The 26,891-nt window shown below is 43.7% G+C and overlaps 1 protein-coding gene across 6 annotated transcripts in view; it reads right to left on the minus strand.

The window, feature by feature from the left end:
• SORCS2 (sortilin related VPS10 domain containing receptor 2) overlaps window positions 1-26,891 on the minus strand; it is a 671,789-nt gene that overhangs the window by 411,030 nt on the left and 233,868 nt on the right. For all 6 annotated transcript variants that reach the window (XM_064151649.1, XM_064151651.1, XM_064151646.1 and 3 more), the window contains exon 2: window positions 14,745-14,812. In XM_064151649.1, the coding sequence (XP_064007719.1) occupies window positions 14,745-14,812 (68 nt within the window). The remainder of the gene's footprint in view (window positions 1-14,744; window positions 14,813-26,891) is intronic.

The raw sequence follows: 26,891 nt of genomic DNA on the forward strand, positions 1-26,891 counted from the left end.
TCTCCCTTTTGCTTCCCATCCCTAGTCGTGAATGCTCTACTCCCAAAATCCTTTTCAGAAGCTTGCTGCAGAAACTGAGGCAAACCCATCAGCTTCTCAGAGGCTGTTGGGTGGCTACTGTGTGTTCTGATTTTCAGAGCTAACGGCGAACTTCTTCCCCTTTCCTTTCCAGTTAACTTGTATCCAACACATGCTACACAAAAGAACCCAGAGACAAGAACTCCACCGGATTGTATCTCTCACAACTTCGTCTCAGTTCGCAACCACTTTTTAAAGCAATCAACATTTTTCACCCTAGCAGCTTCAGGTCTTTATGGTTGACCCTTGAAACCCCGTCAGTCAAGAAAATACACCTACAGAAGTATAAATCAAGCTAAACATAACTCAAAATTGTCCAAAACTTTGTAAAGCCAACAGCAGTAAAGCTGCTGTAAGAGGTCCACTCTGAGTAAGCCTTTAGCTTTGCCCACATCCCAGGAGAGTGCCCTCAAAACTTATTTTGTACTGCGACTTAAAATAATTCTCTTCTAATTGAAGGATCATTAAAAGAACAACAGAAAAAAAGGAACCTAATTTTCCTTCTTTCCTTCTCCTGGAAAATTTAATCTTCCTAAGATTTGTGGTCATGATAATATTCACCTGTGGCAGGCAAATCCTAAAAGGAGAAAAAAGAAAGAACCCACTTTCATCTGTCATTCAGCCTGATAAACGCCTTGTTTAGAAAAGTCGATCTTACAACCAATTACAGCACATTCTGCCTAATTACCTGGGCGTTCCTCTACAACCAACTGCAGTTCTATGACTAGAAACAATAGGTTTGGCTTTGGTTCACGGATTACAGCAGCTGCAGCCAGGAGATGTCATAAATAATGCACCAGCAACTAAATCAAAAGCTATCAAGAATTCATACCGCATGACAACAGCGAGGACAGAAAGTTAATGCTGGCATCTCCTCTGTTCTTGCACTCAGAGGCTCTGTGCAATCGAGGCCAATGTTATATTTTTGGAGAGGTAATGAACTGAGTGTCTAAGTATTTTGTAAGGAAGAGAATCTCCCCCATTAATGATTTCAGCAGTTTGGGATTTTCACTCTTATTTTGATATTCAGACTAATATGGTTAACTAAAGCACTGGCCCAAGTACAGCCTGCTTTAGGTGAGGAAAGCAGCAGAGAGGGACACCCAGAAGATCATCTCACTTCTAGAAATGGGATAGAATAAGTTTGTTTAGCTCCACAGACAGGAGAGATGAGGTTAGACTGGGAAGCAAGGCTAATAGGGAATTTGGTTTGATTTCAGCCTTCCAGTACCAAAGGGAGGTGTGAAGGTTTGGATGTTCCCCTCCCCCCCACTTTGGAAATCACCCAGACTAGACTCAGACAGCTCTGGAAATTTGAATGGAGCTTATGTTTACAGCTTAGCACAACATACAAGCAGATAGTTACAGTATATACAGTTATAGGCAGAAATAGAGAAGGCAAAAGGTAATACAGAAACACAACAGCCCTCCCAGAAACCTGAGTCCCCAGGAGGGGCTCCCAACCACCCCTTCACCTTCTCCCACCCCTCTCAACCTTACCCCAGTCCCAAGGAAGAATGGAGGTTTGGCCAGGGGGTTAAGAAGCAAAGTGGATTAATCAGAGAAACAGCAGAGAGGCTCGAGAGAGGAAAAAAAATGCAGCTCCAAGCTCCCCAGCAGAACTGCCTTATCCATGTTTGGATTCTTGTTCTTATACTTCTCAGCAAGCCTATGAGTGAAGCAGACATCATTCTGTTTTTCTTTCCACAGCCTGTGATCTAATCCTTCTCACCAAAACATTCTAGCTAGCTTCAAACTAGCACAGGAGGTTACAAATAAAGCAGGACCAGGGTACTCAGTGAAAAGGTGATAGATGGCAAGCACAAGCTGCCACAATGGGAAATTCCAGCTGACATAGTGCCTCCAAATGAGAGCTGCAAGGCGTGAGCAGGGCTTGCTCAGGAAGCCATGGGAAGATTTTCAGAACTGCACAGGAGGAGGCAACAAGCAAACCAACTAACTTCTGCATCAAGCCCTGCTTTGAGCAGGGGTTGTGCCTGACAACCACCAGAGCTTCCTTACAACCAAAACCATTCTCTGAATGCATGAATAGAGAATAATTCCCCAGTAAAGCAGCTGTGTAAGTGGCAGAACACTATTTTAACATCACCACCTATCAATTCTTTATCACAATAACGTGATTCAATTTCCAAGATGAAATCACAAAGAGTTTTATTAAACCTCAAGCATTTGGAAGTACCAAGACTCCCAGGTGAGGTGGAAATCAAATACAATTGGATTCTTAAAGATGTATTTGTATTTTCTTCCTGAAGATGCCTTTTGAGAAACTCAGTCCTGTTACCACTGTGAATGAAGTTCTGGCAAATTCAACCCCACACTTCACACACCAGTTCATATTAAGTGATGTTGTACCTCAAGTATATTTAAGCAAGGACCTGTGGTATGTCAGAGTGCTTCATGCAGTTTATTTGTAACATACTTTTCTGATCTTTAAATAATTAACCATCTTTCCTTCTTTAATTTTCTTTAAATGTGCTTCTTGGATGCCTTCCACTCTGGATCTGACAAGACTCATACCTTCACCTGAGGCCATATGGAAAGCTGAGGCACGAGAGCTTTCACCCTGGGTTTGTGTACTTTGCCTGCAAGTGCTGCCCTCTCACAACGTAGAGGAAGAACATTTTACTGGTATGTCCTTCCCCTTAGCCCAGAGCAGTCTGAAAACTGCACCAAAATAGCCCTGAGAGTTTAACTGCTGCGCACCTGGAATCACCATGCACACAAAACTCCAACATATGTATATTTTGCTTCCAATTATTTTTAAATGAAGTTAATGAAAGTAAAATATTGCTGTTTTACTAATTTTACATGTCAGGCTGAAGAAAAAGCACATTAAAAACTACTGAAATGTGAGAAACCAGTATTTAGCACAGACACTGCCTAGGGGCGGAGTACAGGGAAAGAAATCTCAAACTCTAGCCAGCATACTTCAGAACAACACAGCTTTAAATTCTATCCCAAAGAGACATTACAGAATTAAGGAATGAATAGCATATGGTAAGAATTAGGATAAAACACTGATAAGTCTCCAAATTCTTGGAAGAGAGTAAAATTTAAAATCATTTTCTCTCCCATGGGTTAACATTTTATGAAGTTGAAGTGTCCAGAAGAGCCAGTGAGCCCGAGGAGAAAATGATCTGAATCATACAGAAAGCACGACCATACATCCTCCTGCCAGAGAGAAGGCTTCACTGGACAGCAAAAGCCTGAGTGATGCAAAGAGCTGTTAGTCTTTTTCATATTAAGATAGCACACTTTACTGCACAACAGCACTGTGCTCTTGTGGCCAGGAGGGCTTACGCCATTCTGGGTCAGATTAGAAGAGCTGTGGTGAGTAGGTTGAGAAAGCTTCTCCTGCTCCTCTACTCTGCTGTGGTGAGGCTGCATCTGGAATACTGTGTCCAGCTCCAGGTCCCCCAGTTTCAGAGGAACACAGAACTGCTTGAAAGTGTCCAGTGCAGAGCCACAAAGATGATTAGGGGAATGGAATATCTCTCTTATGAGGACAGGCTGAGGAAGCTGGGGATCTTGAGAGGAAGAGCCTGAGGGGTGACCTCATTCCTGTGTATAAATAGGCAAAGGGTGAGAGCCAGGAGGCTGGAGCCAGGCTCTGCTCGGTGATGCTCAATGACAGAACAAGGGGCAATGGGTGGAAGCTGAGACATAGGAAGTTTCATGTAATCATGCAAAGGAATTTTTTCCCTGTCAGGGTGACAGAACCCTGGAACAGGCTGCCCAGGGGAGTTGTGGAGTTTCCCTCTCGGGAAATATTCAAGACCTGCCTGGATGTGTTCCTGTGTGATCTGGTCTGGGTCATCTTTCTGTGCAGAGGAGTTGGACTGGAAGAGCTTACAAGGTTCCTTCCAGCCTCTGACATTCTGTGATTCAGTGATTTGCTTCCCTGGCTTTTGCCCAGAGATGTCTGTATTTTACTGGGCAACATTTGAGCTGCATGCACCCTCTTCAAGCAAAACCAAACCTATTTGGCAAAGAAAGGACATACCAGATTTGGGGGGGAGGAGGTGGAAAATCAACACCAAAAGGTGCTTTTCAACAAGCAAATGATAGATAAGAGGTATTTCCTGCATACACACACACCCCTTATTGAAATTACCATTTCAGATGCTGTCATAGAAAATTAGAATCAAATGTGGTCACAGGTCCTGCACGTATCTACAGGCTGTCAAAGCAACTAGAGGGCAAAGGCACTGCCATCAGGACATCAATAACTCATTAAAAGCAGGTTCTACAGCGAGGAGTGGAGAAGTCAGGCCTGAAAGAGACAAAAACCCAGTCCTGTGACAGAAGACTAGGAATAGCTAGGAAGAAAAGGCCACTAGGATAGAAAACTGGTGAGAAAGTAAAGTATCTGTTTTGAAGGTTAGCTCAAGAAGCAGAAGTTGCTATCCCTGCTCTCTATGCAATGGGAGGAAATGATGCTAATGTGGAAAGAAGAGGAGTAGTAGAAAAGAACAAAACCTAATATATGAAAACAAAACAAACAGAAACCCCCCCTCCAAAAATAGCTGGAACAGAGATTCAGTTGACTAATTAACTAATTATCAGTCACTTGTTCACTGAGAAGCTGCAGGGAAAGCAGAAACTCTCAACTAATCTTCCATATTTCAGATCATCATAATCAAAACATGTAAATATTACCGAAAAGTGAGTTTAATTTTTTGTAAACCACCCACACCCTCAAACTCTTCAGCAAGTAAGATTCTATTTACCATTTTAAAATAGGGCTGTGTGCAGTTTTTCATCTGTCCCAATCCCTACCAAATTAAAGCAGAGAAAGCTGCCTAGCGTTACAAAGTTCCTAATGAATAAGTTAGGTGGGAAATATTGCCTTTGCTATATTCACACTGAAAAATATCTTCCATAGTGCAGGGATAATGAGAATATAAAACATTAACACTACATTTTTCTATAGCATTCTGCATAATTAACTCTGCAGCTGCTCATTCATTCAGCCCCGACCACCAAATTAATTTGCAGTCGATTTGCAGGGGATGCAGGAGGGCAGATCACGCGCGACAGAAGCGAGCAAAGCTGCTCACCTGCTGCATAACCCATCCCTGACACAAGGTGCCAAACACTAAGAGACTCAGCATGGGGGTGCAAACCAGCATCTTCAAAGTGGAAAGTGTCCCTGCCTGTGGCAGCATGGTTGGAACAGGATCTTTAAGGTCCCTTCCAACCCATTTTAATTATAGAATCAGACAGGTTGGAAGAGACCACCAAGCTCATCCAGTCCAACCTAGCACCCAGCCCTAGCCAGTCAACTAGACCATGGCACTAAGTGCCTCAGCCAGGCTTTGCTTCAACGCCTCCAGGGACAGTGACTCCACCACCTCCCTGAGCAGCCCTTTGTGATCATTAGCTGCCTTGTAGTGAAACTACAGTGCTTACAGATGAGTCTCATGGCTTGTTACTGCTCTCTGATGGTTTCCTGTCCTTCTCAGGTACAAGCCAAACACTTTAAGGATACAAACATTAAACATTCCCAATCTTTATGGCTACTCCCTATTATTGGTATTGATGCAGCATTATAGTCCCAGCAACGACAGGGGTCCTACTGCTCCAGCAACAATGGGGTCCCACTGCACTTGTACAATCAGTTCTCCAAATTGCTTATAATCCAAAGAAAAAACTGGGTGTGCTAGTTTGAAGCTAGCTAGAATGCTTTGGTGAGAAGGACTAGATTACAGGCTGTGAAAGGAAAATAATGGTGATGTCTACTTGCCTCATAGACTTGCTGAGATGTATAAGAATAAAAGCAAAACATAGATAAGGGAGTCTTCTCCTCACCTGCTGGGGAGCTCTGAGCTGCATCTTACTCTCTAACCTCACCCTCCATTTTTTTTACTAATCCACTTTGCTTCCTAACCCCTCCTTGCCAAACCTCCATTCTTCCTTTGGACTGGGGTAAGGTTGAGAGGGGTAGGGGGAAGGTGAAGGGGTGGTTGAGAGCTCCTCCTGGGAAATCAGGGCTGATCCTCCTGGGAGGGCTGTTGTGTTTCTGTATTACCTTTTACCTTGTCTATTTCTGCCTATAACTGTATATACTGTAACTATCAAATAGCTATTCATTCAATTTCCAGAGCCAGTTGAGTCAAGTCTGGGTGATTTCCAAAGTGTGGGGGGGGCGGGGAACACCCAAACCTTCACACTGGGCGAAGAGCAAGAGGAAAGAAGGAAGCACAGGAACAACAGGTTCTTCAGGCAAGTTGACAGAGGCTGAAGGTGGAAGCAGCAGCATCACTAGCTGTGGAGTACTATGTCACATCTACTTCACTATATGCCCCCCTAAGCCATGCCTTTGCCCTTTTCAGATTTCAGAAATAACTCCTATCCAGGTTGTTATACCTCATTCATCACCGTGAAAATGTGATGAGCAATGAAACTGACTGTTTTGACCATGGTTTCTTATTTATTCCATTTAGCAGAGCGGCAAAGGAAACGGTGCTTAATATATACGCAGTGTCACTCCATCTGGCCCCAGGTTACAGGCTCTGCACCCCCCCTGCTGCGCTGGCCTGCTGACAGGGGGAGTTAATGGATGACAGTGCAGCAAAGTCCTTCTGATTAGCTAAAAACTGATGGCTCGACTGTTTTTGTATGAATTTAGTACACAGGAATCACGCCACAAGAAAAACTCTGAGATTGCAGTTCTTGGTTTGATGGTACAGAAGTGGCTGGCAAGCAGCAACAATTCCTTCTTTGTTGCTGGAAGGGAGGGCAAAAGCAAAGTGTGCTCCAAACTACAACCCCCTACATGACTAATGCATAGAAGGACATTGTTTCTCTGCTTCCCACCTTACATCTGTCTGCTGAGGCTAGCAAGAAAGGTGATCATGTCTTGTAGGGAGGCTCATGCAGTAAGATATCCTGACAGGTGTGAGGAAATGCCAGCCAAGTGGCTTTCCAGAACTTCCTACTGCTACCAAGTAATATTGCTTGTTCTATTACCATCAGCCCCAGCCAAAAGGAACATACCTAAAACAAGAACCTGTGCAAAGTCCTGCTGGGAAAAGAAAAATAAGTTTATGACACCAGTGCCAGCTGAAGCAAGCTGGAATTCTGTGTCTTGGGTTCACGTTACTCAAACAACAGGCCAGGATTATTAAATTTGTTTTAACAAATTGATCTTCTTGCTTAATAAATTAGCTTACTTATTATGAGTTATAGCTCACAATTATTTAATTCCTTTTCCAGAGAGAGAAACTAAGAAAATAGTTTTTTTAAAGGCCACAAAACCAAAGAAATGTGTAAAGCAGCAGAATTCCCAGGCCCCAAGATCTATTAACCTTCTCAGCAGCCATGCTGCAACCAGCTCCAATAAGCACAAGTGCACAGCAAGCGAAAGCCTTTTCCTAACTATATAAATCACAGCTTTCCAACTGGATCTTCCCTCCATCTGTTGTATATTCTTTGTGTATTCACAAACTAGTGTGGAAAAATGTAAACATTTGCAACCATCATCACCACTTCAAGTTGCTGAAGACTTGGATGAGTAGTTACAACACAGTGCTCTCATCTGTGAGCAACAGATACTCAGTAAACAGTTGTGGATTGACTATTTTGGGAGCTTTTACTTGCTTGTGGGATTTATTTTTTTTTTCAGTTCAGACCCTTATATATAGTAGATATAAAAATACTTTTAAAAATGGTATTATGGTAACTGATACATACAAGGACCTCCTTAAGCTAAGTCCCCTGCCTTTGAAGAGCAATTTAAAAGACATCTCCTTCAGAGACATCTATATGTTATGACTTAGAGAATGGTTCCAAATACCCACGACCAAAGTTCATCAAATGGCCAAAAGCTACAGCCAAAACATGTGACAGGATAATTGCAGCACCAAGGTAACAGCAAGGTTATTGTCAGGGTATTGGTCTCAGGGAAGCACAGAATCAAGCAGGTTGGAAGAGACCTCCAAGATCATCCAGTCCAACCTAGCATCCAGCCCTAGCCAATCAACTAGACCATGGCACTAAGTGCCTCAGACAGGCTTTGCTTCAACAACTTCAGGCATGGTGACTCCACCACCTCCCTGGGCAGCCCATTCCAATGCAAATCACTCTCTCTGACAACAACTTCCTCCTGACATCCAGCCTAGACCTCCCCTGGCACAACTTGAGACTGTGTCCCCTTCTTCTGTTGCTGCTTGCCTGGCAGAAGAGACCAACCTCCACCTGGCTACAGTCGAGGAAGACTATGGTGGATCATGTCATTAGAGCACACTGCAACATCAGCACCCTTTATGTCCCTAAATCAATACCACTGTCTATTAAAACATCAGGAATCATGTCTTCCATCCCTTGCACATTCCAAGCTTTATCAAGGCTTGTCCCTTTCATTTCCTTTGTCTTTTCTGTATTTGTTCTTACCTGACACCCACAACAAAACACTGCTGATAGGCTGAAACCCACTACATTCACTTTCTAACCATGGCTTTCCAGCTGTTTTTAAATGTCCAAAATAAAATTAAACCAGAGACTTTCCTGCACAATTCAGCTGATAATGATGTACTGTGGAGCATTAGCCAGACAGAAATTGCTGCGAAGATAATGAAAGTCTTTGCAATGCTATTAGGTGAATATGGAAACATGATCAAAGAGAGCATAAAAAAAAATCTGTTGTTCAGTAAGAGAAATAAAAATTTAATTGTAGGACTTTTTAAACAGTCCTGCCCCAAACCTTTTCACAGCAGAACAGGTGTAAAGAAGGGTACACCAAGAGGACAGAAGAGCTGCACAGGTCTAACTGAGGGCAGAATGTTTTGACTGCAGAACCTGTGTTACTCAGGATGATGCATTTGCCAGAGGAAGCACAGCTAGACATGAGATCTCAAGCTGAGTTCACTGGTCTAATAATTAGAAAGCCATTTCTCTCTCTCTCTTTTTTTTTTTTTTTCACTTTTACTTGTAAAGAGAGCAAATTTGTTATGGAAATCACAGACTCAATAACTCCATCCCTTGGGGCTATTACTACAAAGTCAGTTTTCAAGGCAGAACCACAATATAAGACCATCTGGAAGCACAAGTTGCTGCAGAATACAGTTGCTCACTTACTAAGCAGCACTTCACACCAAGCAAGCATTTCACTGGGGCACCAGACTCTATATTGGATTTTTTTCTTTTTGTTGTTTTGCTTTTTGAATTAATTTCAGGAAATAGATGAAATGAGTTTCACCTCCAAGTCAAAGAATTTGGAAAGAAATGCCCATATTAATTTTCTCACATTCTCTGAGTCACAAGGGGTCTGGAAATTTTACTTTCCTGAGCAGTATGTTGTTCATTGCATCTAACTTAAAGGAGTATCCTGCTCTTTGGAGACTGAATTTTAATGCTGGTATAGGTTTGCACCTTTGTGTAAATGCCCAAAGCACCATGTGCTTACTGTGCATTGATTGCTACTGCTGCTGCTGCTAAGCTTGTTTAAACAGGTCTTGCCCTGAATATGTGGCTTTTTTGTGGGTGCAGATAGGAAGAGTTGTGCCACCAAAGACAGAATTTTCCTGGCTCACTCAACTGCTTTCCCATCCAGCTATCCAGCCACTGGCATGGATTCACCTCCTCCTTAGAGAGCACTGCAAATTTGCTCCCTCCTCAAGTGGCATTTGGAGTAAGGAGTCCCAGTAAGTTCAGATAGGATATCCAATCATGTTTAAGCAGATAGGGAAGTCTGATTCCTCATTTACCAGTACATCATTGACAACATGGGGCAGAACATCACAACCTCCCCAAAAACAGCCTATCTAAAGTTCAACATTCAATGCTAAGAGGAGTTAACTGCACAGTTAAGAGTGTACAGCGGCATTTGTTTTGCTGGAGTGAAGCAATAACAACATGGAGATGCCACTGGGAACAATGGCAATTACACAGCTACTCACTTTAGCACCACTATATTATTACAGCTTGATAATATGCAATCAAAACTTTATTAGCAATCAGAAGCAGCATTTATTATTCATTGTTTAGATCAAGCTAAGAAGAGGAATAACAGAAACAGGACTTGAGTCAGTCTAAGCACAAGGCTGGAAGCCAGTTCCTTGGCCACACAATGCTGAGTGGCTGTATAACCTTCAACAGTCATTTACCATCTCCCATGTACAAAAGAGAACAATAATATCCAAGAGATATTATTGGAATTAAGTAATTCAGGTGTACAGATAAATATTAGCATGAATTTCTTAGTGACTGCCAATTCCAAGTTTAAATATGTGATTGCAGTAGTCAAGTTCATACATCTATAGGCTAGCAGGCATCTGAGGCAGTAAAATACATGCAGCTATATATTTACACACCAACTGGTCCATAGAGCATATGAAAATATCTGCCCTATTATCTAATCTCTTAAATGGTCTGTTTGGTTCAGGTCCTTCCTACTGTAAATGTGCAGGATGAAGATGTGAGTGGACAGTAGGAAGCAAAGTTATCTTCAATATATGCTCTGCTTGTAAAGATGATTTTAGTACCTGAATGTTAAGTTTTAGTCACAGTATGTTTTTTCATCATGCTAATAAGGCAAACAGGATAACCTACTGCAATTCCCATACATACTGCAGTTTAGAAACCAAAAGCAAAGCTGAAAGCAATCCCCTGTTCCTTCTCCATAGGTCATTTTAACTTATACAAGAGTCAATCAATGTTACCTCAGGTCCACAGAATTTGGAGTCAAACAACCGAACAGTTTACCCCAACCTTAACAATTAATAAGCAAATTAGGAAAGTATTAGAAATAGCAGACCAGGGAGCACACCCTGGTGTTTTTTAACATGCTTCCACCAAGATCCAGACCTCCACCTCTTCAGAGTAAGCACACATGGCTGCTACTAGTGAAAAGTTGTCAAGACTTTCATTACCTGGCATCATTTTTCCTGTTTATTCAACAATGAAAATAATCCAAGGTAATTAAAAGTTAGGTCTCCCAGTCTTGTAACCTGACTTGTGTGGACAGGCATAAATTACCTACAAGAATTAACAGTGCTCTGCAGAGGCAGAGAAATTCATCACCTGGATCTACTTCCAAAACCAATCTGTCTTCTTCTCATGAAGCAATGACCTCCCCCCTGCCAGACATGCAACTGATTGGTGCTTTCCCCCACCATTTGCATTACTCTTCAAAGTCTGACTGCAACTCCAAGGTCACTAAGAAAAAAATAAGCACCCTTGGACCTCTGAGTCATCCTTCCCTTCTCACTCCCTGTTCCACTAAGCAAGGAAGATAAAAAAATAATTCTTTTAAGTGTTAGGAGAAAAAGAGTGATGAAGAGGAGATGTGATTTAGAGGAAGAAAAGAGACATGTAGTTTCAAGGAACAAAAGAACTGATAGATGCCAAGCTAGGATAATATAAAGCACCTAGCAAGATAAACATGGGGGATTAACAACATTAAGAACCCGGTGGGGTTTGATCAGATTATAAAAGTTTATTTTTTGCTTAGAGTCTTAGAGAACACAAAGTGTCTATTATTATTCTAGCCAGGAAAGATGGGAAGGAGAAAAACATTGGACACATAGGCTGAATGTTAGGACAAAGTTCTTCCCAGGGAGAGTGATTGGCATTGGAATGGGCTGCCCAGGGAGGTGATGGAGTTGCTGTCCCTGGAGGTGTGCAAGAAAAGCCTGGATGAGGTACTTAGTGCCATGATCTAGCTCCTTGGATAGGGCTGGGGGATAGGTTGGACTGGATGATCTTGGAGGTCTCTTCCAACCTGGTTGATTCTATGATTCAGGAAATAACCCTAAGCATCCACTCCCCTGAGAGCACAGAAACCTCACAAAGATCAATGACTTTTATCCACTAATAAATAACTTGACACCACTTTTCACACTCGTTATACTGTGATCTTGTTCTGATGCAATGCAAATGAGACGAATTCAAAATAGAATCAAACAAAAAAACAGTTTAAAAATGTCTAGGCAGTGCCTTGTAGGCAGGCTGCCAACCTGAGCACAACACATGGGCTCCATCAGCAAACACAGAGCCTCACCAATTTGCACTCCACCATTTTTACACAGAGGAAAACACAGGAGCTCTCTGACTGCACAGACAGCTTCATTCTCTATTTATTTTTGTTTGCTTTAGTACAAATAATGAGCTGCAGAGTGAGGCACTGTGGGATGCTTTTTCACAAGCTGGTGTCAGTTGTGCTTTTCCAGAGCCAGGCATTTTGTAACTTGCTCAGGCTGACAACTCCGTGTGCTGCTTTTACACCACGGTGAGGGGACGTGGAGGAAAGAGCTGAGCAGAACATATCTAGGAGTGGATTTGCTAAAATCCTTGGCCCAAGGGCTAATCTTAAGAACTTTTGTTTGCTTTTTCCATCCTAGCTTTACAAACCATCAGAGCATTTTGTGCACTTGTAAGCAAAAGGGCCTGTTGCCCTCTGATGCAAGCCAGCATCAGTTCTATTTGAATGCAGTTCACACCACTTCTTTTTTCACACCAGCTGTCAGCAAGGTCTGAATGACCTTGTTCAAAGCATTTATGTTCTCAAAAGAAAGCAACATTATCTGGAGCCTGTTTCATGTTTATTTTGAATGAGCAGAAAGTTTATTTTGAGGAGCAAGTTCAGAAGACTTGTGTGGCAGATTACACTGAAGCATGGATAGCAAAACTGGAAACACACTGCACATGTTGTGCAGGCCAGGGGCATAGAACAGAAAAGAGCTGGCTGCTTACGCAGTTATGGGAGCATCCAAATTGCCATTTGGTTGTCTTCTCTGCACAACTTGTTGGACAAAAATTTAAAAAGAACACAAATGTGGTATTAATTTTGCATCTTGCAAGTTAACGAGCTATCACAGGCCTAAAAAAGGCCAATCTCAAGCCAACAAGCAGTCTCCGTATCACCTTTCTTTCCTGAACACTCCCATTTTTATGACTTGAAGTTTCTTTTTAACTTGTGCTGCATAGACCACTGTCCCTAACCAGACTGTGCTAGACCAGTATGACAACAATGTATTCCAAAGATACACTTAAGACTATGAGAATTCACAGAATCACAGAACTAACCAGGTTGAAAAAGACCTTTGAGATCATAGAATCAACCAGGTTGGAAGAGACCTCCAAGATCATCCAGTCCAACTTAGCACCCAGCCCTAGCCAGTCAACTAGACCATGGCACTAAGTGCCTCAGCCAGGCTTTGCTTGAACACCTCCAGGGACAGCGACTCCACTACCTCCCTGGGCAGCCCATTCCAATGCCAATCCCTCTCTCTGGGAAGAACTTCCTCCTAATATCAAGCCTATACCTCCCCTGTCACAACTTGACACTATGTCCCCTTGTTCTGTTGCTGATCATCAAGTCCAACTTATTACCTGACACCATCTAATCAACTAAACCATGGCACCAAGTTCCACATTCAGTCTTCTTTAACATTCCAAGGAAGAGTGACTCCACCACCTCCCTGGCCAGCTCATTCCAACAGCAAATCACTCCTTCTGTGAAGAACCTCTTCCTAACATCCAGCCTAATCCTCCTCTGGAGGAGCTTTAGGTTTAACCACAAGGTTCAAACAATGCAGCTTCTTCAAAACAAGTAACAAGTCTGGTGTACAGCATGTCCTGGTCATAGACCTTTCTCATTTCCTATGCCCTTGCCTGCTCCTTTTCTTGGTCTGTCTCTGTAAATCTCTTTACACGTGCTGATAAGGGTTTAAATCTTCATGAAACCTCTTGGAACAGCATGAAGTCCACAAGTACTGAGCCACAAGGTATTAGATAACCCATTTGTTTCTAGACCTTAACCTTCTGGGCTCCTCAAATAAATCTGCCATTTATAACAACTATTTAGATGCCCCAGCAGAGTATTTGCAGAGTATTTCTCCTGCTACAGAAAACCACCAAATTTACCAGAGCAGACACTGAAGCAATGTTATATTTATTGGTAACAGTGAAAAACTTTCACTTTTGAAGTCTACATCATTGAATCTGGGGGGGGGGGGAGGGGGGGGGGGGGGAATTGTGGTGGAAAATTATACCCATATACAGAAAATTAGAGCACAGAAAAGCCCACTTGGCAAAACAAAATTAACACAAGAAGATAATCAGTGTGACACAGGCCTACCACAGCCCTGGTTTTGTGCTGACACACACCAGAGCGTGCAGATGAGCACAGAGGCAACAAGCATATTGATATCTTATTTCATGCATGCTAAGGAAATAAAAGCCATCTTATAAATGTATTTAGATCACTGCATATTCCCAGTTGCCACAAACTGCTGTAACTTGCACTGGTGGCGTCTTTCATTCAAGCATGGCCACTTTCAAATCAGGATTGTTTTTACCTCAGCACAGCACTCAAAGCAGTAAGAACTCCCAACAGCCACATCCCGACACTATAGCTACTTCCACGTTTTTAAGTAACTGATGCAGAATTCCTAAGAAAAGCCACAGAATGGCATCTGGCAAAGTGGCAGCAGGAAGGTACCTGATGCCTTCAATCACTGTTTGTCTCTACTGTCAAAACTCATTTCAAACTTGATCTTATTCTATGGAGAAACCGCATTTAAGAAAGCGCAAATTGCTGATGATAATCTTACTATATAAGCATCAAGTGGCTACTAACTCCACCTTGCAGCAGTTTGGAAAGGATCTCTTCATAGAACATCAGGGAAAAGCAGAGAACTCACCTCCACAAAGAGCTCTCCAGCACTTTTCCCATGTCACTATGATAATACTTGGTCAGGATCAGGATCACCTAAAAAAGAAAACAAGAATACATTTTATATATGCAGACTGATTCAAGAAACAGCAAGCAGACCATGGGCAGCATTATTCTGGTGAAAGGAAAAATGAAGCTCCTGCAGATCTGAGAGCAATGTTTAATTTCACGTTTATCTCTTAACCAGTTCTGCTTTTAGACTGGGGTTTTATTTTCCTGACAAGAGTGCTTTCAGCACTCAAAGTTTTCAGGAAACCAGGTGACTTTGTGAAAAGATTGCCAGATCCACATGAGCAATGGAGTTAGTAGTCACATAAATCCCTCCCAACACAACAAACCCCCAAGCATGTGTACAACTTGCTCAGCAGGAAGAACCAATCTGATTTCTAGGTTCAATTTAGGAAGCTCTTGGAGTACAGACTATTTTTTAATTAAGAATGTTGGTGCTTAACTCTGATTATTCAGATTACAAACTCAAGCAGAAAGTGAGCTCTGCTCTTCCATGCAAGATCACAAACGTTGTGTTCATGTCTGTCACTTTTTCATTCCCATGAGCACCACTTTCTTTTCTTTCAAGGCCCAGATCTGTACTCTACATATTTTTAATCTTAATCACCAATAGCCAACAAAATACACAGACAGATTTTATCCACAAAACATCTTCAACCTGTGAGAAAAGTCAGGAAGAAACACCTTCCATCTGCTCCACGGATTCGCTGGTCTGACACCATAAAGCAAGCCTAAATCTCTAGTCCATGACTACTGTAGTAAGCTGAATGCTGTGGTTTATATTTAAGTCATTTGAAACAGATTTCTTCCCCTTGCTGCCAGTCCATATTAGTGGTTTTTATAGCCATGTTCCCATAGCAACTCCAAAGATGTAGAAGGGGAAGAACCTCTGGTTCCTTGCACAGCTGCCGCCGCCTTTCTTCAATGAAAGGTCACCATCAGGCCCCAACAGCTGTCATTTAGCTGGCACTTCCTCTGCTCTAGACCACCAGATGAAAGCTCCAGCAAACAGCAACTGTTGGCATTCACTTTGATTGCTCAGATAATTAACGTACTGATGATACATTTAAGCTGCAGTGTCTGTATGCTGGAGCTCGTGCGAGAGCAGAATCCCAGACCATGGGTGCTGTGTACATGGCACTTTGGAACAGGCAGAGTGTTGTGCAGAAGTGAGCTACCACACCAGCCTCACTCAGATTTCACTGCACCTAATAAATTCACACCACATATTCCTGGGTGGACACTGATATCAATGAAAGCAAAAGCAATCCATAATTCTCAAACAGTCTTATTTGCTTCTATCCTCAAAAGAGTCACACTGTACCGTAGCACTCTGTGGGAACTGGGTGGTTTATAAAAAATAAATACTTGGTTTAATATAAGGCAAGAAAGAGAGAGAGAAAAACATCTTTTAAATAGGTTGCCACAAGACTTACTATGCCAAGAAAAAGAGCCATTTTCCAAAGGACAGGCTATCTACTGGTGAGATTCTTGGCTGTAGCTCAAGATACTCTGCCAGGTCAGCTATTTATTCTTTTGTCAGTGTCTTAACTATGGCTTTCTGCTGGTGCTTGCAATTAAGGAGAAAATAAAAGAAACTTCACTACTGAGAGCATCTATTGGCTGCAGTTATTAAGGAGAAAGGTTCAGATTGTGCTTTTCTGAACAACTGAGATTCCTCTTGGGCCAGAAAAATCAACCTTTTGTGCATCTTTGGTGCACAAAAAAGCAGAAGAGAAAATATCAAAAGGCAGTGAGAGATGACACTTTGTTTTCTGACATATCTGCTGAAATGGAGACTAAATTCTGAATGTAGCAAGCGCTGACTTTGGTCATCCTTGCATCTCCCACAGCCATAACTTTAAAAGGTCAGGTGATTTTGAGCAATGTATGTTGGGAGTCACCCTGCCACAGGATAAGCCCAATGTTTCGTTCTTGAACTCAGCTGCTTATTGTCACACTCACAAGATTGTAGAATCACTGAATGGCAGAGGCTGGTAGGGACCTTGAAAGCTCATTCAGTCCAAACCCCCCTGCAGAGCAAGATCACCTATACTAAATCACACAGGAACACATCCTGTTTTCTAACATCTCCAGACAGGGAGACTCCACAACCCTCCTGGGCAGTCTGCTCCAGGGTTCTGTCACCCTCACTGGGATAAAGTTTCACCTCATGTTTCCATGGAACTTTCTATGCCTCAACTTCCACCCCTTGCCCCTTGTCCTGGCCATGGGCATCACTGAGAAGAGCCTGGCTCCGTGCTTCTGGCACTCACCTTTACATCTTTATAAACACTGATCAGGGCAGCCCTCAGGCTCCTCCTTTCCAGGCTAAAGAGCCCCAGCTCCCCCGAGGCTCCTTGTAACGGAGCTATTCTCTTCCTTTCATCATCTTCATGGCTCTGTGCTGGACTTCCTCAAGCAGTTCTATGTCCTTCTTGAACTGGGGGACCCAGAACTGGACACAATACTCCAGATGTGGCCTTACTGGGACAGTGTAGAGGGGCAGGAGAACCTCTCTTGGCCTACTAACCACAGCCCTTCTAATCCACCTGTTATGAAGGGGTCTGGTTGAAATCTGAGTTTGGGGTGAAATGCAATGAGGCCGATGTAAAAGTTATTAAATAATTCATTAATATACACAAAATAATTCCCCCAAACTTATTTACAGCTCTCCACACAAGCTCTGGGATGTGGTTAGCAGAACTGTGTTACAGAATGTCTCTGTGCAATGGGATTTTGGGAGGGTTTAGAAACGTCCTTGTCAGAGAGCCTGGCAGCTTCCCTCACCGCCTGTGAGGTTAACTAAGCTCTTTTAGCATCGTGAATAAGAGTTCAGATACTCACTGGTCCTGATGGCTGTGGCCCACAGCACAGGCAGCAAAACATTCAACACAAGTCCTGTGGCGAATCCCACACAGGCTGCGGTGTGGAATCAGCTGCTGGCTGAGGCGCCTGAGGCAGCTGAGGCGGCTTGAGCCGGTTTGAGACGGCTGAGGTGGCTGAGGCAACTGAGGCGACTGAGGCGCCTGAGGCGGCTTGAGCCGGTTTGAGGCGGCTGAGGCGAGGGGCAGGCGAGCGAGGAAGGAGCGAGCACACAGGCCCCTTGTTCACCTGCTCACCCCCATTCACAGGACAATGGCCGAGGCCAATGGTCTCACTGCCCACACAGTCACCCAATCGCCTCTGGCAATCCCCAGGCAGCCCCAGACATGGCAGAGCCACAGGCTGCTGCCTGCCAGAAACGGGGGCGCAGAGGCCTTGCGCGCGACAGGGGCGTGGGCCTATGAAGCCCCTCTCAGGCGACCGGATCAAACCAGCCCAGGCTGCCTGGGTCTCTCTGTGCTGTTTTCCTGCCTCGGGCTGCAGTGCAGACAGGCAGGTGAATAAGACAGGACACGCTCAAGCCCATTCTGTGCCCTTTAGCACTATTCACCACAACACCCCACAATGGCATTGGCCACGAGAGCACACTGTTGGCTCATGGTTAACCTCACATCCACTGGGACCCCCAGCTCCTTTTGCTGCCTTGAGAGAGGTCAGTCCCCAGCCTATGCAAGCCTGTAGAGCTACCTGTAAATCCGCCTGCTTTGTCCTCAAGCTCTATGGAAGCACCGACAAAGCACCGACAAACCATTACTGTAACTCAGCAGCTGTCTTAAGTGGTAAAGTTTTCCAGGAGCAAGGGGTGGGCTCACTGCACTGCTTGCTAGCCATAGTCCACTGAGGGGAGGCATGCACCAAACTGGGAAGCTACTTCCACACACTTCAAACCAATGATGTTCAGTAGTTGCAAGCTGTGTTGGGCTGCAGCCACAAACACTAAGATATCTTCTTAACATTGCAGGATTGGTGCCTTAATCAGAGTCACAGCTCTGAAAACCAGGTTATCACTGTTTTCCAATCTGACTGGTAAATGCTTTTAAGGACTAAAATACCTTATGCCAGAAGTAGGGAGAATGATTCAGGAGGAAAAACAAAGCCATAATAAGCCACCTTCAAATTCTTAAACTCTTGTTAGCAGATTCCTGCCACAGCTTGAGTGGCATGAGGCTGCTGGAAGGCTCACCACTATTTCTACGATGCCAGTGGATTCCATCCCAGTACCTGAAAAATGTTGGTCAGCTATTTAACAGATTTTACAGTATCACAGTATCATCAGGGTTGGAAGAGACCTCACAGATCATCAAGTCCAACCCTTTACCACAGAGCTCAAGGCCAGACCATGGCACCAAGTGCCACGTCCAACCTTGCCTTGAACAGCCCCAGGGACGGCGACTCCACCACCTCCCCGGGCAGCCCATTCCAGTGTCCAATGACTCTCTCAGTGAAGAACTTTCTCCTCACCTCCAGCCTAAATTTCCCCTGGCACAGCCTGAGGCTGTGTCCTCTTGTTCTGGTGCTGGCCACCTGAGAGAAGAGAGGAACCTCCTCCTGGCCACAACCACCCTTCAGGTAGTTGCAGACAGCAATAAGGTCTCCCCTGAGCCTCCTCTTCTCCAGGCTAACCAATCCCAGCTCCCTCAGCCTCTCCTCATAGGGCTGTGCTCAAGGCCTCTCCCCAGCCTCGTCACCCTTCTCTGGACACGCTCAAGCATCTCAATGTCCCTCCTAAACTGGGGGGCCCAGAACTGAACACAATACTCAAGGTGTGGTCTAACCAGTGCAGAGTACAGGGGCAGAATGACCTCCCTGCTCCTGCTGACCACACCATTCCTGATGCAGGCCAGGATGCCACTGGCTCTCTTGGCCACCTGGGCACACTGCTGGATCATGTTCAGGCAGGTATCAATCAGTACCCCCAGATCCCTCTCTGTCTGGCTGCTCTCCAGCCACTCCCACCCCAGCCTGTATCTCTCCATGGGGTTGTTGTAGCCAAAGTGCACAACTGTCCCCAGGCTTATGGGCAGCTTTTCAGATTAAATGGTGATCCTGCTAACCATAACAGTGTCTTTTTCTCAGTTAAGAAACAGATCCAAGAACAGGAGGAATCACTTCACAATAAAATATGTAGAGGTCTCGAGAATCTCTGATTCAAGAATGGGAGGAGTCACTTCACAACAAAAAAGACAGAGGTCTCGAGGATCTGTGGTCCAAGAACAGGAGGAATCATTTCACAATAAAAAATGTAGAGGTCTCGAGGATCACAGAATTTCTTAGATTGGAAAAGACCTTCAAGCTCATTGAGTCCAATCATTAGTTTCACACTGTCAAGTCCTTGACTAAACCAAATCCCTCAGCACAACATCTCATCACTGTGAATTGCTATGGTTGGAAAGGACCACCAGGATCATCCAGTCCAACCTTCATCCCAGCATCCTTCATCACTAGACCATAGCCTTAGGCACCACATCCACTCTCCTTTTAAACACCTCCAGGGATGGTGACTTCACCATCTCCCGGAGCAGCCTGTTCCAGTGCTGGACCTTTTGACCCTGTTCGTACTTCGAAGAGCAGAACCCTGTTTACCCTGATTTCATTTCACTGGGAGCCCATATTAGTGTATTTTACAGGCTTATACACAAGGCTGTCCAAGCAAAACCACTTGGGTGGCCTGCAGATGAGGAGAGGCTTGAAGCAGAACAGCGGCTTAGCAATAACCAAGGGTATGCTTCTTAACCAGCTCATACTACCACCAGTCCTGGACAGCTATAATAAATTTAGCTTCTTTGTGTGGTTAATCTAGAGCTAAAATAAATGCAGGCAGAGAAGAAATAGATTCAGCAGAGTCTTTGTTTACAGGGTTTTTTATAGGGTTACCTGGAGATCTTCTAGTCCATCCTAGTTTATGAGAGACCAGTTAAAGCCATTTCATCTTTGGGAGTTACTCACACCCCCCAACTCTCATGAAATCAGAGTCCCCAGGAGGAGCTCCCAACCACCCTTCCACCTCTCTACCTTATCCCAGAGTTTGCCTTACATGCAAGGTGAGTTTGGAGGATCAGCCGGGGAGGGTAGAAGCAGAATTAGTTGGGTTACATAGCGAAGGACCAAGAAGACAATCACAGGCACTGACAGGCACACACACACACACACACTCCCTTATCTGTATTTGTGTTCTTGTTTGTATACATCTCAGCAAGCCCATGAATGAAGCAGTCATCACCACTGTTTCCTTTCAGAGCCTATAACCTGATTTTTCTCACTAAAACATTCCAATTAGCCTCAAACCAGCACACAACACTTGATGGTGCTCTAGACTAATACTCCTAAGAAATGTATCCCTTCTGCTATCACTGTCCTGGAAGTCCTACAGCAAGCAGACCTTCCTGGAATTCATTTTACAGTGAAACACAAGTAAAAGCACATACGTGTTTTGGTCCAGAATAAAGACACAGATGTCTAGTACAGATTTCCTGCTCAGTATTTGATCATCACAGACTTCTTTTAGAAGCAGTCTGATCTTAGAAGCTTTGTGATCACTTCTCTGCTGCTTGCCCCTCCACAGCAAGGTGGCAAATCCTACCAGTTTCACATCCCTTCAGGAAGATTGGAATAAACAGAGCATCATGTCTCCAGTTCCCCAACAGATTCCTTGCAGGAGACAGGAGACAGTGCTTTCACCTTTTTCTTTTCAAGGAATTGTTTCATTTCGATATTAAATGACAGGCATCTGCCAACTACGTCACACCACAGGTCTCTGAAATTAGGAAGGGAAAAAGGAAAACGAAAGCTTTTGAGCTCTGTCACAAAATTAGTGTTTTACTACTTGCTTCTTTACTACAGCCCTGGAGCTTTCCATAAAGCCAGAGCTGCGCAGTATTTTTCCATATGGGCCAAAGTATGGAAGACAAATTCCTTAGGATTCCAAAAATCGTATGCAAAGTGCACTTGCAGCAAGTTTCCAGCAGCAGTGATAGCTGTAATTCAGGTCAATTTGTCTATACTAGGAAAATCCGAAGCTCAGAAATTTCTCTACAGCTGCTTTTCCATCTTCCTCCCAACTGAGGTGAGGGTGGGGGAGCGAGGAGTGAGTACAAAGAGAATTTTGATTCTCCTATGCTATTCCACGACTTCCACAACTTACTTCCAGTGTGGATGAATTCTCACTGCTAAAGTAGCTCACATTTCTTCTCCATAAAAAAGAGATTTACTAGTTTCTGAACCAGAACTCTCCTCAGTATGTGGACTTGCCCGCAGGAGTGCACTGGACTTTCAGTGATTAACAGACATGGCAAACTGCATGGATAGAATCATAGAATCATAGAATCAACCAGGTTGGAAGGGACCTTCAAGATCATCCAGTCCCACCTAGCACCCAGCCCTAGCCAATCAACCAGACCATGGCACGAAGTGCCTCAGCCAAGCTTTTGTTGAACACCGCCAGGCACAGTGACTCCACCACCTCCCTGGGCAGCCCATTCCAATGCCAATCACACTCTCTGACAACAACTTCCTCCTAACATCCAGCCTAGACCTCCCCCAGCACAACTTGAGACTGTGTCCCCTTGTTCTGTTGCTGCTTGCCTGGCAGAAGAGACCAACCCCCACCTGGCTACAGCCTCCCTTCAGGTAGCTCTAGTCAGCAATGGGCTCTGTCCTGAGCCTCCTCTTCTGCAGGCTGCACACCCCCAGTTCCCTCAGCCTCTCCTCACAGGGCTGTGCTCCAGGACCCTCACCAGCTTCGTTGCCCTTCTCTGGACATGTTCCAGTCCCTCAACATCTCTCTTGAACTAAAGAGTCCAGAACTGGACACAGTACTCAGTGTGCGGCCTGACCAGTGTTGAGTACAGGGGAAAAATAACCTCCCTTGTCCTGCTGGCCACACTGCTCCTGATCCAGGTGAGGATGCCATTGGCTCTCTTGGTCACCTGGGCACACTGCTGGCTCATCTTCAGCTACTATCTACCAGCCCCCCCAGGTCCCTCTCTGCCTGGCTGCTCTCCAGCCACTTTGTCCCCAGCCTATAGCGCTGCTTGGAGTTGATATTATCCATGAAAAATTAAAGTTAGAATTATCCATGCTTTTTTCCCTCTTACTGTCTCTTGCTCACTTCTGCATATGCTTTGCAGCAAGGCTGGAGCGAAATGAACTTCAAAATGTGCTTTTCATCATTTCCTAATAATTTTCTGCATTTAAAGATGCCCAGTTTAATCCTCTCTTTTCATCACTATGTCAGCTAAGAGGACCAAGAAAGGCAAAGGGAAAGAATTCCAGATCAACCACTTTCCCTGGTGTTTACATTTTATTTTTGGTGGGTTTTTTTTCCCTTTTCTGTGAAGGATTTGCTAAGATCATTTCATTATTTTTTGTTTTAAACACTGAGTTAAGGAAAAAAAAGCTGTGTTGTTTTTTTTTTTTCTCTCCTGTACTCCCTCCAATGTATTTTCTTTCATGGACCATTATTAAAAGAGATCTTACTTTTCCTATCTACACATGAGATTCTCACAGATTAAGCTTTATTTGATCCCTGCCATTTGTGATTTGAAGTAATTAATTTTTTCTGGCTTCTATTTGAAGGTTGAATAGGAAAGACTCGGACATTCAAAAGCGTAACTGCAAGTATGATGGCTAGTTTTTCTCTTCTCTCCAGTGTATCAGAAGGTGAGAGCATGCCATAAACACTTCTGGGCAGCCAGACCTACCAGGAAAATACACTGCTCAGACAGGCTCAGGTTCCTGTAAACATTTTAGCATCTGCTTAATCTAAGTCATGTGAATGAACCCACTGAAATCTAGCAAAGCGTTTATGAGAGTCACTGGAACAAGCACTTAATGCTCTGTACAACTGGAACTGAAGGTGCTGTTTGTTCAGGAACAGTCTAATTCACTTTTTCAGGTATTAAACTGCAACTACTTCACTGCAAACTGCAACTAGTTTGGAGATTTCAAGATGTTTTGGGGGCAGCCTATTAATTCGTCATCACCACCTCCTGTACTTCCAAAACTTTCTTGACAACTAATAATCAAAAATCTCTCTAATGGATTATAGGCTGCTCCAGTCCCTCAAGGCATTCTTACTGTTGCAGCAGGGAGATTTTATACATTATTTAAAACAAAGACTCTTGGGAGAAAAGTAAAGACCAAAAGATTATTGAGCTGAAAGTATTTTATCACAAGTGTGCTATAATGGGCTGCCCAGGGAGGTGGTGGAGGCACTGTCCCTGGAGGTGTTCAAGAAAAGCCTGGCTGAGGCAGTTAGTGCCATGGTCTAGTTGACTGGCTAGGGCTGGGTGCTAGGTTGGACTGGATGAGCTTGGAGGTCTCTTCCAACCTGGTTGGTTCTATGATTCTATGGTTTAGATGACTGGATAGGGCTGGGTGCTAAGTTGGACTGGATGATCTTGGAGGTCTCTTCCAACCTGGTTGATTCTATGATTCTGTGTGGACCAATTGCCATAAGACTATTAGCAACTTTATAATTGCTTAGGTATGGGGAACTGGAAATGGGAAAAGAGCATTTAGGTTTACTCTTTCACAGTGTGATGATGAAAGGTGAAGGAGGAGGCATTTATATAATTACTAAAGCTATTGAGAACTCACTGTAGAAGTTTATACTCCTCTCTGCTAATAAAATTCATAAAAGCAACCCATGACTTAACATGAAGGACTTTCAAAACTAGATTTATAGTTCTTCTAACTAAATTGTATTAGGAGAAGAGAGAACTGAATGTGTATGAAGTCACCCATGGGACCGGTGCACTTATCACAGGCATTAGTCACAATTCTGTACAGTGAATTTATTCAGAACTCAGGACAAGACAAAATAATGGCTCAATTCCTATTGTCCTAAAGGTAGTTCAATCCTCAAGAGCTGCCTCAGTGCCTAGTCTTGAAAATGGTGGCTGTGGTTGCTTCCAAATCCAAAATATTTTAAATAGAGCACTTCACATTTTGACCCTTCAAACTAAGACTAACCCTATGCTATCCAATATATTTAATCAATTGCCTAGCTCAGAACATTAGCACTGTACAAACACAGAACAAAAAGACAACCTACTGCCTTCAGGAGCATGCTGTCTGAGTTAAGAAAACATTCACATCATTAACTGATGCCAATTTTTCAGTCCAAGCTCCTAAGAAAATGATCTTTCTGTGGTGGCAATGCATGTGCATGTTTTTGGCTGCTCATCCCTACCTTATACTTCCAAATACACTGGCTGATTTTAATTGCACTTAACAGAGAGATAGCCACACAGCAGAACAAGCCATATCAGTTCACAATACAGAGAGACAGCCACACAGCAGAACAAGCCATACCAGTTCACAACACAAATCCATCTAGACCACTGGCAAACAAAAACTACAACAGTGTAAGAACAGGAGAAATACATAAGCCAAAATGCTTCCCAAATGTATTTCCAGCATTCAGTAACTTGCTGCACCTCAGTTTTAATCAGTTGGCTGCAAGGATAAGCACAGGCTTCCAAGTAGTACTGCCTGACAATCAGCACAACAACAGAGACTATTGTGTTTGTAACTTAATGGTCAGTCCTCAAAAACCAAAGCATATGTACAATTTGTCAAGCAATCTGGACTGCTGCTACTCTAACATATTCATGTTGCTGCTCATTTCTATCCTCATTAGATGCAGCTCCAAGATTTCTGAGCACGTTCCATATGCAGAACTCACTCGAGCAAATTGAAACTCAATTTGAAGGCCACAGAATTACAGGACTCAAAATTCAGAATTAAATCTGCAGCTGGGGAAACAGTGTCTAATATTTTAACTTCTTGTTCAATTAAACTTTTTTTTATCAAAGAGTTCAAAACAATGTCACCCCTGCCACAAAAATCCCTGCTTTACTGCCACTGCCTTTTTTTCTACAAAACTAAAGTTTAGGTTTAGATATTTAGCATAGCACTTGATAAGATCTTAAAACCACATCTGCAAACATGCCAAGAGAGTGACTTGTGACATTTGTGATGTGACTTTGCAGCATTTCACTTTGGTAAGTGTCGGGTGATGTACATACAACAGCCAAGGGGGGGGCAGGCAAAGAGCAAAAACATAATAAGGGGGCCTACAGGAAAGCTGGTGAGAGACTTTTTAGGGTGCCAGGTAGTGATAGGACCAGGGGGAATGGAGCAAAACTAGAAGTGGGTAGATTCAGCTTGGATGTTAGGACAAAGTTCCTCACCATGAAGGTGGTAAGACACTGGAAGAGGTTGCCTAGGGAGGTGGTGGAAGCCTCATCCCTGGAAGTCTTTAAAGTCAGGCTGGATTTGGCTCTGAACTTGATCTAGAATAAGTTTCTAAGGCATGAAGCAAGAATTTCTTTTTTTTCCTAGTCTGGCTTGATTCCTACTTGTGATTTTGTTTCTTTAATACAGACTAACTTGTCTCCTCTAGTAATGTATTCAGAATGGAATTAGCAACCCTTCCTGCAAAAGCAAGCCTGTGGCCTGAAGATTCTTTTCTACTCCCATGAAAATTCAAGAGGAACAAGAGCTGACATCTGCAGCAGACATATGTAAAACATCCTCTTCCAGATAACTCACCAGTATAATGGTCAGGCAGTTCACCTTGGCCAGCAATGTTACATACAGCTATTCATCAGGGAACAAAGATCACAGTTTAAGAGCTGTTCACAAAACGTTCCCAGCGCTGCTGCCCAATGGTAAAACCGAACGATTGAAAGGGAGTTTCCAACCTGCATCATTAAATCCTTTTTCAAAGCCAGAGTTTCCTTGTTTTGTTGTTTTGTGGGGTTTTTTTTAACATTAAGCATTATCCTCTTGATTAAAAAGAAAAAAGAAAGTATTGGAGCATAGGAGAGCCCGGCAGAGGTATCTCAATAGGCTGGATGGGTGGGCACAGGCCAAGGGGATGAAATTTAACAAGGCCAAGTGCAGGGTTCTACACTTTGGCCACAACAATCCCAAGCAGCACTACAGGCTGGGGACAGAGTAGCTGGAGAGCAGCCAGGCAGAGAGGGACCTGAGGGTGATGGTAGATAGTAGCTGAAGATGAGCCAGCATTGTGCCCAGGTAGCCAGGAAAGCCAATGGCATCCTCACCTGCATCAAAAACAGTGTGGCCAGCAGGACAAGGGAGGTTCTTCTGCCTCTGTACTCAACATTGGTCAGGCCACACCTTGAATACAGTGTCCAGTTCTGGACTCCTCAATTCAAGAGAGATGCTGAGGTGCTGGAAGATGCCCAGA

Source organism: Pogoniulus pusillus, chromosome 11 (genome assembly GCF_015220805.1).
Source record: "Pogoniulus pusillus isolate bPogPus1 chromosome 11, bPogPus1.pri, whole genome shotgun sequence".
Lineage (NCBI taxonomy): Eukaryota > Metazoa > Chordata > Aves > Piciformes > Lybiidae > Pogoniulus > Pogoniulus pusillus.